Raw genomic sequence first — 13,429 nt, forward strand, 5'->3', positions numbered from 1 at the left:
CACAACCCTGACTTCACTTATTGGCTACAAACCTGAAAGGAAGGGATTAGAGCTAAGAGATCATTTCATGGAAGTTGCGGGGGGCGGCGGCTGACGTTTCGGTGTATATCTTGTGAACCAAACCACCTACAAACTTAATTTTTTTAAAAAATTGAAAGCGGAGAGTCTGGAGATTAAGCTGACTCACCCAGAGAACTGGAAAGGACCCCAAAAATCCAGAGTCTCCACACGGAAACCGGACACCTGGCAACCTTAGCTTCAGTACAGTTTCTCATTTATCCCTTTGCTTCAATACAGTTTGTCATTTATCCCTCTTAGAGGAGCAAAGAAATGCAGCACTGTTAACACTAAAAAGGTGTATAGGAAAGATTGCTCCTTGAAAAATCTTATTACCATAGTTTCGGGGAAAACCAAATTGCCAATTCTAAATGGGAGAGTAGAAGAGCCACATCCAAATTAAGTTCAAAACTTTTTGAGCTTATTTCAAGAGTAAGAAACATTATTCAAACTACGATTATGCATGGGAAAGCAAGATGATTACCTCTTCTTAATTCAAAGTAGTTTATGCAATCATTTGGACTAAAATCACCAAGTAACTCGAGTCTTGTGAAAGCATCCAGTTCTCTCCTTATTTACCTACACTGCATTATTAGGATCCATCCCTAAAATCTCTATATTACCTTCCTCCCACTTGTCATACCTAATACCCATTTCGTTCTTTATTACATGCTCCCCCCATTTTTATACATGGCAGAGGTGGAGAACCTGTGGCCCTCCAAATGTTGTTGGACTACAATGCCCAACATCCCTGACCATTGACCATGCTTCCTGGTGCTGACAGGAATGTAGTGAAGCATCTGAAGGGCTACAGGTTCGCCATCCCTGATATAGAACATACTTTACAGACAATACTTTATTAATGTTACAAGTGTTGAAACTGGTTCTGAATTGTGGGTTATACCAATGCCAGACATCATTTTTATGAAAATATACTAAATTCTGGACTTAAACTGACAGCTATTGAACTTCCACTGTTGCCCAGAAGTGCTAATAGCTATTTGATATAACTAAATCAGCTACAAAATAGACAGCTGCACACTATTTTGCAAAATTTTGATTAGTTCTAATAAAGATATTGCCCCAAGGGGGACACTGGAGTTTTTGTCTTATGGGCCAACATGGCTGCCTTTGTTTTCAAATTAGCTAGTAGCTCTTAGGAGCAGCTATTCCAACACTAATAAGACAGAGAAGTAGGAAGTCAGAAAACCTTGCAAGGCAGCCGAGGTCAAGAAATATTTATTTTATTTTATTATGTACACAGACTCCTGGGTGTGTCAAATCAATCATATATTAGAAGAAATCGTAACTCAGCAATAAAAACTACTTATAGCTTAAGTTGACATCAAAGTATAGCTCTGGTCAAATTAAAGCCAATGTTATGGTATTGTCAGCACTGGGTAGCCATGCTTTTTTCTGTACAATTCTCTCTGAGGGTGGTAGGACATTATCAAGCCACATTGCTCCCAGGGGGCTTGCTGTATTTGCATTCATAGCAGTAAGGAATTCCACACACTAGCTACTCCAGGTTGTAGGTGACTAGATTCCCAATTTTTAAAAATTTAAAGGACAGGAACATATCTTATAGGAATGGAGGAACGAATGCACCCCTGCGACTCCCTCATAAATGAATCTCTGGGACCAAAGATTCTGAAGCGGACTCATGATCCAATCCAGGACATGATTCATCCTGATCAAATCAGGTATCTGATTACAAACCCAAGTTTGCAAGTTTCCTCCTCAATCCCTATCTGGGATCAGTTGAAAATTGTGTGCTTCCATTATTATACATAATTAAAATATATTTCACCTAAAGGTTGTTCTTTTATTACTGCTCTCAGAGGAAACCATAAGACCAAACTACATATGATGCAGAAGATATGAGATTGTATCCCTGAATAGTTTAATCTTAACTGTAAAGAAGCAGGAGGCGCCCCAAACTAAACAGTGAGGCAGTGGCACTGGAGGGAAATGGTATTACTCCTCTCTCTCTCCCCATCCACATATCATTTATCCAATCTAGATTTCCCTTTTCTCAGCATAGCACCAGGAGTTTCAGAGAGGTACTGGGTTGATATTGTCCCCTTCTCCCAAGCACCATTTTCCCAATTCAACTGCAAGGGGTGGGCAGAATCAATAGTTCCCTTTAAGTTAAAATTAAAACATTAGGAGATCTCATCACAGATTTTCCATGTAAAGTGTAGCTTAGTTATTTGATTACTGGTACACTGGCCATCATGATCTACTGAATTCAATGTGACTAAATGTACAGTGAATATGTGGTTGCTGTCAACCTGCATTTTATCCCTGGTAATGAATTTATAAATGTGACATAGCAGCATTGCAGTCAGCATTTTACCATCATAGCATCATTGCACTCAGCATTTTCCCATCACTACTACTATTAATTAGTTGTCTCGTGCAGGGGAATAGGAAATGCCATATGCAATGACATCATATATTTCTTTTATTAAACATTACTGGAGTATGTGTGAAGCATGGTATAGCACAAGTGTTTGTTTTGCCATGAGTACACACCTTGTGATATCATCTTCCCAGTGTAATTTCAGTAAAATAAACCACATGGTACCTCTAAAGAAGCATTGCTCACAGATCAGAAACCAGTGTGCCTTCTCAAGCCACTTAGCTTAGTCTTGAAATATAAGGGTTTGAAATGGGTGAGACTTCGGGTGGATTGAAAATTCAAACCAATGTTCACATTTCCATGCAGAATAAAATAGGTACAACATAATATAAAATGTACTAGCAGCCTGTACCTGGCATTGTTTGGGAATTCTAAGAAATAAAAAAATCAGTGTAGTTTTGAAATCAGTAGTTAAAATCAATGCAGCTTTGAAAGATTAATTATTCCATCTTTATTCAAAATGATATCCAGTTGCATTGAAACAGACAAAAGCCTGCTCCTTGATATCAGGAATCGTCATGCAAAATTTGGTTACAATATCTTAAAAGGTGTCCAAATGCATATTGAACACACAAACAACTTTCCAAAATATGTAGTAGATAGTACAGCTGAAATACAGCATGTTTATTTTGCTGCATGTTTATTTTGCTACAGTTACACTGGAAAGATAGAATTCATGACAATGCTTCTCACATAATGATGTGCTTTACAACACAGAAATTCTCTTAGTAAGAAAATGGTTGTATGTGAGCCACCACAGTTAAGCTGAATATGGACGCTTGGAGATAATTATGTGCACCAGATCTCTACAAATCCATGGATCCCCTTGAGAATCGAGGTTAGGAAGAAAATAAATCAGTGATGCTTCCAAGAGTTCAGCATACTGAAAATAAAGGATAGTACTAGGGATGGGATCCGCATTTCGGTGCCTGGTCAATTTTTGCTCTGTCAAATTTCCTTCCAGTACCACTTTGTAAGGGATCAATGTTCACTATTAAAGATAAATACCAATTCAGTTTTTTTTCAGCAAAAATATCAATATTACTATCAATATCTTTTAAAATACTGTTTTTATAGATTTTTTAAAAAATATTGGTATTTCCCTCAAAATATAATACATCAATATTAATACTGATATTGGGGCAAGTTTTTTTTTAAAAAAAATCCACTTCAGCCACAGAAAACTGCTAGGAAAAAACCAGATCTGCAAGGACAAAAAAAAGTATAAATAGGAAATCTGGTGTTAAATTTGTATTTTACGAAATTCAAGCACATCCCTAGATAGTACTAGAATATATATATATGAGTACAGTAGATCCTTCCCTCTTCATCAGCATAAATGTTTATACTAACCCAGAGAAGAGTCAAGGAAAGCGGAAAGATGAGCTGGCATTCCATCAGCAGTTCTAGGCGTTTGAAACAATTAAACATCAGCAAGAGAAGTGTTAATAAAGGGATCAACATGCATCTTCCTCTCTAAAAGGTTTCTGCATTGACCTATAAACAAAAATAGCTTGATGATGCAGTCTATCAATCCTTCACCCTCCTGCTTAGAAGACTGGACTCCTCTTCATTTGTATTAAACAACATTTCCTTTTGCTACCATTCATATGTTGTTGCTGTTTGCAGCTGAGGGGCGAAATAAGACACAGACACATCAGCTTGGGTTGAACAAGGGCCACTTTATTAAATTATAACAAAATCCATTTTAAAATGACCTGCAGAGGGAAAACCTAGGTGCAAGAACTGTCTATAAGCGAGCATCTTGCCATACAGCTCTTTGGCGACCAGCCCCTGCTGGGACAAGGGCAAGCCCACCTGCTTACCCCTTAACCCGGCCACACCCAGTAGGTGAGTAGGGGGGCCTTCTCACATCACCACCCCCCAGGGCCGTACAACCCTCGGGTGGATGAAGTAAGTTGGCCCCAGAAGCAGTCCCTATCCTGCCCTCGAGCTGTAAAGCCCTGACAGACAGGCCTCTGGAACCGCCAATCACCTCCAAAAGTGCCTAAGGGGGCCACCCAGCTGTCCTTACCTACTTCCCTTCCCACACCTTCCCGCACCCGTGACATAATAAACTGCCCTCCATAGGGCATTAACAGTTTAAATATGTTGAATTAGTCAAATTAGCCAAAACCACCTATTAATCACAATGCCCCCTAACCCGATTCCCTCCCACTCTCACAGTGAGGAGCAGGCAAAAAACCTGCCCACCAACTAGGGTGGGCAGGATAAAAATTCCTACTCAGCCCCGAAGCGACCCATGAACACACCATAAAAGAGGGAGGGTGGGGTGGGCGTCGCACACCAAAGAGGGGGCTAGGAAGGGCGGGCGGCACTTAAATAAGCCCTGAAGTTCCACCCCTCCATGCTGTACGTCGCACGCGCATAACTGCTGCGACTCACGACATTGCCCTCTTCCAAGATGGCAGCAGCAGCATCGCCCTCATCAGCAACTATGCCCCACTCACCAGCTGTGTGGAGAGCGGGGCGGTATTTTTGCTTTCTTGCTGTTTTTCTTGCCATTACTACCAGATTCTTGTGTCTCCAGTTGCAGCAATATGACACACATTTGTGCAACATACCAGTATATCAGATACTGCAGTGTGAAAGGAATCTTAGAAATTGGAAAATATGGAAAATATCCCCACTACCATTTACTCATGGAAAAAATGAAATATTGTACTGAATTCAAACTGATGTTCAAGTCAGTCTAAACTCCACAAAACTCCATAATAAAGTAGTTTCAAAGTTCGAAATTAGCCACTGGGAACCTCTCTCTATGAGAAAGACTGAGCAGACAGCAGTGAGCAATGGGTTGTATCTAACAAAAGTCCTGTTCACACAAGGACTTCTGCTAGCACAATGGAATTTGCCCTCCCTCTCCTCTCCCTGTGTATCCCCCAGATCTGTTCTGAGGGTTTCCCCAGACATCCGGAGTAGACTGGGGGGACACACTGTGCAGAGAGGAATTGGAAATTCCATTGTGTAAGTGGAAGTCCTTGTACGTAAGAGACAACTTTGTTGGATGCAACGCAATGTTCCAAATAAATTATACATTTGTTACTGGAGTAGAGGCAAGACTATACCAATATAAATCCCCAGCTGCATAACAAGTAAATAATTGCGCATAGCCAGTAATTGTAACTGCATCCAGATAACCAAACAGCTTAACCAAATGGTCAGCTGAAGTAGGGCTAACAATGTTTGCCTTCCACTTCCTTGAGCGATGAGATATTGTAAGAGCAGCACTATCCAAGTTTGGTTTTCTTTGGCTGAAGGAGCACTGAAGAGTATTTCTTAAAAATATATTCTTTAGTTATAAATATACACGCATAAGTGGGCACCCCTAAGAAGATGCACAAACACTACTCTACTTCATATCAGTAAATGGCTGAAGGAGACTGTTCCTGGTAACCCAAACATTTCCAGATGAATGTTTTAACTGTACCTGTTTTTAGAATGTTTTAACATTTTAGAAAGTTTCAGAGTGCTTCTGCTGCTGATGCTGCTAAATTGCTTTATTGATGTTTGTGTTTTTTCCCACCCTGGGCTCTTTCAGGAAGAAAGGCAGGATTCAATAAACAGATATGCCCAGGAAGAAGCCCTGTTTCCTCAAGGTGCTTTCACTCTTCACCAAGTTTGGCTTTGTCACTGCCGCTGTCTCAGGAGCAGACTACACATTCTAATAAAAATTCCACATCCCAAGCTGTGTTTTGCATTGTAAGAGAAGCTGTTGTTGCCTCCTAATGCAGATAGATTGGGGCACATTTTCATAAAGAAAATATCCTCCCTCATCTTGGTTCTAATCCTAATTAGCCCGTTTTTTGGCTATTATTTAAAAACAGAAATGGTGAGCCTTTTTTTCTGTTAAGAGCCGCATTATCTTGGGGGATACTTTTTGGGGGGTCTTTTGCTAATGGTGGTCGAAGCCAGACAAAAAATGGGCAGGCACTACTTTTTCCATTTTCTTTTCAATATGAAGACCAAGTATTACAAACACTTAAGAAAGGTGTAAAGAACCTTCAGCTCTCCAGACGTTGCTGAGCTACAACTACCATCATCACTGGCCATTGGCTATGCTTGCCACAGCTGATGGGAGTTGTAGTTCAGCAACATCTGGACAGCCAAAGGTTCCCCACTTCTGACTTAAGGCCAACTCTGGGAGGAGAGAAATTCACAGGAAACTGAAACCTGCATATCTATAATTTTGTGTAGAACTATTGCTTACAAATACACAAATTAATCTAGCTTTCAATATCTATAATCCTTCAAACTACTAATACCAAAACAATAAGTATAAATATTTCAAATAGCTGAAAAATCAACAAAAATGTACATCCATTGACAAACTCCTTTAGTTCAAGTTCTCAGAATATTGTGAAATGATAATTTAACTTAGGCAATAGTCAGTATTTTTGTTGTACTCCACTTTATTATAAATTTGTCTTCTTTTGTAAACCTTATTTTTTTCTTTCTGCCACTGTCTTTTCTCTCTCTTTCTGCAACTGTCCCTATTGTCCCCTTCCTTGTCACCCCCAAGAAATTATTAGACCAAGGGCCAAATGCTGCCCTTGGGTCGCAGGATGCCCACCCTCAATTTGATGTTTAAAAAAAGGATTGTGCAATGCAAAACTACACATTAACGTAACGTGAAGTATGGCCCTCTATCTCTTTCAGAACTACTATTTTGCACACACATGCACACACTGTCCATTTCATTGGTAGGAGAGTCTGCCACTTTCTCTAAATTCATATTCATTCAGAAACAGAGAGGTTACAAGCTGTGCCCTGACCATTAGTTCCCACTGAAGAAACTTCATCCAAGCTTCCTGCCTAACAAAAGGAATGGTCAGTCAGCCAGCCACTGAAGGCAATGCTTTCACAATAACATCTATGTGCCTGCGAATATTTGAACAGCAATGAGGAGCACAAGAGATTAAAACTGATTTAAACTATGTTTATATAACCCTTGAGCAAGGTTCTTCTCTCCCCTCCCCCCAATTGTCATAAACCACATCATTCAGAATGCATGAGGTTTGCTGTTGAAAGTAAAGAGAGAGGACTGATAAACCTACAAAGCTGCATCCAGAAATTCAGGGTGCAACTTTTCTCGGAAAAGTGAACAATACCAAACTACACCTGTTTGGCATAGTTCTACCAACTTTTGTCAACATGCGACACCCACTAAGCATGATGCCACAAAACCAAATCCACTAGCTTCCTGCTGTGTTGGCAGTACAAAAAAAATTAAAACTGACAGATATCAAGGCACTCTTTCACTAGATTTGAAAATATAGTGGCACCTGTCTTGCTGCAAGTCAAATTCTCCATCCCAATGTCGATATCCAGCTACCAAAGAAATTAAGATTAACAAGGTCATTTTGCACACTTTCCTCCATAGCAATGCACTTTTCACCCTGGTTATTTTTGAGAGAGAGAGAGAGAGAGAGAGAGAGAGAAGCAACTCAAATATGTTACAAAATCTATAGGCAATCAAAATAGGACAACAATAATAATGAGTCAAGTTCAGCAAAAAGTGGCACTTTAAACCAACAATTCTTTGGAATGTCAGGGTCTGATGTTTGACTCAATAACCATGTATCAGATTAGTCCACCTGCAAACCTAATATGATCTGAGTGATGATACAACAGCTTTTTTGTGTCCTGCTGCAAGCACTGCTGTTGCAGTCAATGTTGACCTGACCTGTAGATTCAAGGGGAACACAAAACTTTTCTCTTCCTGGGCCTGCCTCTACAATACACATAAAAACCCTACAGCCCATCCACCATTCAAGATTCTGAACTTGGACCACTATCTATTTATAAACTTTGGGCATCACCAGAAGCACAGCTGGCTTTGCCTGAAAGAGTCAAGTATTTATCAGGATCTACTTATCAACCACAATGTAAATGAGCATGTAACTAGATTAAAAAGTACACGAGCTGCTAATGCATTGGTGCTAAGGGTAAGCAAACAATATTTAAAAAAAGAGGACAAAACTCTCATACTTTTCATGCTGGTAAAACATCGTGAAATATGATCAGCTTGTCATGCAGGGCTGGCAAACAATGTCTGTACTTTCTGATGTTCCCTTTTTTGCTGCTGCTATGACACTGATACTACATCCTCCTTCCATTCTCACAGCACCAACCTTTGCTTCTCCCAACCTCTGCATGGCAGACCTATGCTGCCCGAAGAGCACAGTGTTGTTCTGACATACGTTGTGATAAGGATGGCAAGATCCCTACCCACTCCTCTTTCCCAACTTCCTATTAGGGTTTTTTGGGGGGGGGAGGAGAGGTTGATGAACTCACAAGCGTCAGAGTCATCTTTTCCTATCTCCATGGTTCAAGTTTCCTGTGCAGTCTAATTTGATCCAGTGCCTGCAAGGGGAAGAGGACCATCACCACCCAGGGAGGGAGAGTCATCTGCCTGCTTGTGCTGCTGCTTGGCCAACATCTCTGCTCTCTCCTTCTTGGGCTTTTGCTCTGCACGTGGGCACCTTGCAGGACCAGGCTCCAGGTACTCAGTCAGCTGTGCCTGATACTGTTCCACCTGTCCCTTCTTTGGAGGAGATATATAAGCCGGCTGGCTGAGGGGGCTTGGGAGATCCAGTGCCTGCAAGGGGAAGAGGACCATCATCGCCCAGGGAGGGAGAGCCATCTGCCTGCTTGTGCTGCTGCTGCTTGGCTAACTTCTCTGCTCTCTTCTCTGCTCTCTCCTTCTTGGGCTCCTGCTCTGCACGTGGGCACCTTGCAGGGCCGGGCCCCGGGTGCTCAGCCAGCTGTGCCTGATACTGTTCCATCTGTCCCAGATGCCAATTTGTGAAGTGTGTATGAATGTGTGAATGTGAATGTGGGGTGAATTATATTGATTTAGTTTAATTGAAATTAATTTATTTTAACTAATTACAGCTGTTATTGGGTACGGAGGCGGGTCTCCGGACAAAATTGTTAGGGTGGGTGACCTGTTGACTGGCAGATAGGGATAGAGGCATGTGCAAGCCAGGGAGGGAAGTGGGGGGCCAAGTTATAGGAAGTTTGGGCGGCAGGCGCTGGAAGGGTGCTATTGGCAGACCATGCTGGAATAGGGGAACACGGGATAGATGCATTATATCCATCCCATGTTCCGGGTCTGCTCAGAACCAGATGAAAACTGGGGGACGCAAGGTTCCTACCAACCTTTGACTGCTGTTATGTAATGCCAGGTCTGTGGCTCAGAAAACCTCACTCATTCATGATATGATCTTGGATGGGCGGGCAGACCTGGCATGCATTACGGAGACTTGGTTGGACGAAGCCTCTGCTCCCATTCTTGAGGCCATGTGTCCACCGGGTTTCCGTTATGCACAGCAGCCGAGGGTAGGAAGGCGGGGAGGGGGCGTGGCAGTCATCTACCGAGAGTCCTTGGTTTTTGCCAGACCTCCTCTCCATAGGACTCAATTTGTTGATTGTATGTACTGGAGGTTGGGCCCGAAGGGCAGTTTAGGGATCCTGCTGGTGTACCGCCCACCCCGCTGCACAGCAGACTCCCTGGCCGAGGTGCTGGAGGTGGTCTCGGCTGTACGGGCATTGTCCCCAGAATTGTTAGTGCTGGGTGACTTTAACGTGCATGCCGAGGCCACTCTCACTGGAGCCCCTCGGGATTTCCTGGAAACCATGGCTTCCTGGGAACTGCACCTTAGTAATGCTGGGCCCACCCATGTAGCCGGTCATGCTCTCGACCTTGTGTTTGTCCTGGGAAAGGAGAGAAGTGGTCTGAAGTTGGGAGTGGTTCATTCCACCCCGATGTCATGGTCAGATCACTACCTGGTAGACATGGAATTCTCGATGCCATGCCCCCTCCGCAGGGGTGAAGGACCTATTAGAATGGTCCGCCCCAGGCGCCTGATGGATCCGGATGGATTCCTGACTGCGCTAGGGGAATTGGAACCTGCTGAAGGTCGCCCGGTCAAAACCCTGGTAAAGGGAGTGGAATGATGGGATCACCAGGGCATTAGACCGGGTGGCTCCGAAACGTCCTCTCCCCCTGAATAGAACTCAACTAGCACCATGGTATACACCGTGGCTGCGTAGTTTGAGACAGGAGGTGAGACGACTAGAGCGCCGGTGGCGGAAATCCCGCTCCGAAGATGTCCAGACACAGGTTAGAGCAGCAGTAGCTGCCTACCAAGTGGCAATAAAGGCAGGAAAGAAGGCTTTCTTTACTGCCTCTATTGCGTCTGCGGAGTGCTGTCCCAGGAGGCTGTTCCAGGTGGTCCGAAGCCTGGTCGGTTCAGCTGCTCAGGAACCCTTGGAACAGTCAAAGGCCTCCTGTGATATATTAGCAAAGCACTTCGCTGACAAAATCGATCCCGTGCGCCGTGGATACAGTGGATGAACCAGAGTTGACCAGTTGCATGCCGGTAAGTTGGGATCGGTTTCAGCTTCTCCCTTCTGAGGATGTGGACAAGGTGCTTTCATCTGTGAAGCCTACCACTTGCCTAACTGATCCTTGCCCTTCGTGGCTCCTTATGAGCTGCAGAGAGAAATTGGGTGAGGGGATCAAGGTGGTGGTAAACGCATCCTTGAAAGAGGGTGTGATGCCATCAGCCTTCAAGGAGGCAATTGTAAAGCCCATCCTGAAGAAGCCCTCCTTGGATCCCCAAGTTTTCAATAACTTCCGCCCAATTTCGAACTTACCATTTTTGGGCAAGGTCATTGAGAGAGTGGTGGCCAACCAGTTGTCAACACACTTGGATGAAACGGGTTACTTGGATCCATACCAATCGGGTTTCAGAACTGGTCACGGAACTGAAACAGCCTTGGGCGCTCTGGTAGATGATCTGAGGAGGGCATTAGATAGGGGAGAATTCACCTTTCTTGTCCTCCTCGATCTCTCAGCGACTTTTGATACTGTCGACCACAGTATCCTTTTACATCGCCTGGAGGGATTGGGAATTGGAGGCACTGTATTACAGTGGTTCCGTTCCTTTCTCTCCGATGGGTACCAACAAGTAGCATTGGGCGAGGAGGTTTCAGACCCTTGGCCTCTCAATTGTGGTGTGCCACAGGGTTCTATCCTCTCTCCCATGCTATTTAACATTTATATGAAGCCGCTGGGGACTATCATTAGGAGATTTGGGCTGCAGTGTCACCAATATGCAGATGACACTCAGCTCTATCTTTCGTTTAAATCTTCACCAGAGTTGGCTGTGGAGACCTTGTCCAAGTGCCTGGAATCCATGAGTGGATGGATGGGAAGGAACAAGCTGAAGCTGAACCCCGATAAGACCGAGGTGCTGCTTGTGGGGGACAAAAGAAGGTTGGGAGATGTTGACCTAAGGTTCAATGGGGTGAGTTTACCCCTGAAGGACCAGGTCCACAGCCTTGGGGTTGTACTTGACTCCAGGCTGTCCATGGAGGCTCAGATTTCGGCAGTGAGCCGAGCAGCCTGGAATCAACTACACCTCATAGGAAGGCTGCAACCCTACCTTCCTGCTCATCAGCTCCCCCTGGTAGTACACGCCCTGGTCACCTCTCGGTTGGACTACTGTAATGCGCTCTACGTGGGGTTACCCTTGAAAACGGTCCGGAAATTACAACTTATACAAAATGCGGCGGCTCGACTACTTACGAATAGTCGCCGCCGGGATCACATCACACCAGTGTTGTTCGATCTACACTGGCTTCCAGTTGTTTTCCGGGCCCAATTCAAGGTGTTAGTATTAACCTTTAAAGCCCTATACGGTTCCAGCCCAGTTTATCTTACGGAGCACCTTCAACGCCACCAATTATGCCGCCCGACAAGATCAGCCACACAGGGCCTTCTCTCAATCCCGCCAACAAAAACAGCTAGATTGGCGGGTACAAGAGAGAGGGCATTCTCAGTGGCGGCCCCCACCCTCTGGAACTCCCTCCCACAAGATCTTCGGCACGCCTCTTCCCTAAATGCATTCCGTAAAGCCTTAAAGACCTGGCTCTTCCAACAGGCCTTTGGGATCTCCGGGGAGGGTTAATTGCTAAGACTGAAATGCCTCCTACCCTGTTTTAATATTGCTGCTGTATTGTTCTTATATTGTTTTTATATTGTATTATTGTATTTTATCTTATTGTGTTTTAACTGTTTTGTACGTCGCCTAGAGTGGCCTCTGGCCAGATAGGCGACACAGAAATTAAATTTATTATTATTATTATTTGCATCTTGTGCAAATTATTTGTGTAATTTGAATATTAGGCACATGCAAATCAAGCACATTTATTTAAGCATTTTCTCTTAGCAAGTGTTATACTGGTGTCTGCTCCAAGCAAATGCTAAATAAAAAATACCCAGATTTCAGGGGTGGGGGGAAAACAACCCTGTATATGGAACTTCTCTGGGGCCTGTGAAAACTACTTTTATCCTTTCAGATAATTGGGCCAAAGTACTAGAGAGTATAACCATCACCGATCTATACTGAAGCCAAGGACAAGGAGCCTCAAAGCTAGGAAACAACAACATTCACTGAGTTCTATGGGTATATCTATACTACAAGTGTATAATGACAGTATATGATTGAAGGAACAGTCATTCCTGCAGCCCTGGGGACTCCAGTTCTGTGAAGGGGGAGCTAGTGATCTCCAACCGAGAATTCTACAAATTCAAGACACTCATTCTATTAATGTAATAAGCAATGCACACACATCTACTGTGCAAAATTTTGACAATGTATATTGTCAGTTTAAGGGATATAATGAAGTATATTTGTTTTTATGTAACCTTTCCTTGATCCCAGCAGACACTTCTGAAGAAATGATTACAACCACAGGGACAGAGCTCCAGACGGTAAGCTTCTTTTACAGGAGGTTCTCCATGTGTTTAGGTGGATTTAACCACATCAACGCATCCTCTCTTTTAGAAAAGTCCATTAAAAATAGCAGCTAAAATAAAAATAATAGACAAATATGGGGGAAGCATCTTCACAT

At 43.4% G+C, this 13,429-nt stretch overlaps 1 protein-coding gene across 8 annotated transcripts in view; it reads right to left on the bottom strand.

Moving 5' to 3' along the window:
* NELL1 (neural EGFL like 1) overlaps positions 1-13,429 on the bottom strand; it is an 859,864-nt gene that overhangs the window by 712,361 nt on the left and 134,074 nt on the right. For 6 of the 8 annotated variants that reach the window (XM_061610630.1, XM_061610631.1, XM_061610633.1 and 3 more), the window contains exon 4: positions 7,789-7,902. The exons of the other annotated variants lie outside the window; for them this stretch is intronic. In XM_061610630.1, the coding sequence (XP_061466614.1) occupies positions 7,789-7,902 (114 nt within the window). The remainder of the gene's footprint in view (positions 1-7,788; positions 7,903-13,429) is intronic. 8 annotated transcript variants of the gene reach the window in all.

Source organism: Rhineura floridana, chromosome 2 (assembly GCF_030035675.1).
Source record: "Rhineura floridana isolate rRhiFlo1 chromosome 2, rRhiFlo1.hap2, whole genome shotgun sequence".
NCBI classification, from domain to species: domain Eukaryota; kingdom Metazoa; phylum Chordata; class Lepidosauria; order Squamata; family Rhineuridae; genus Rhineura; species Rhineura floridana.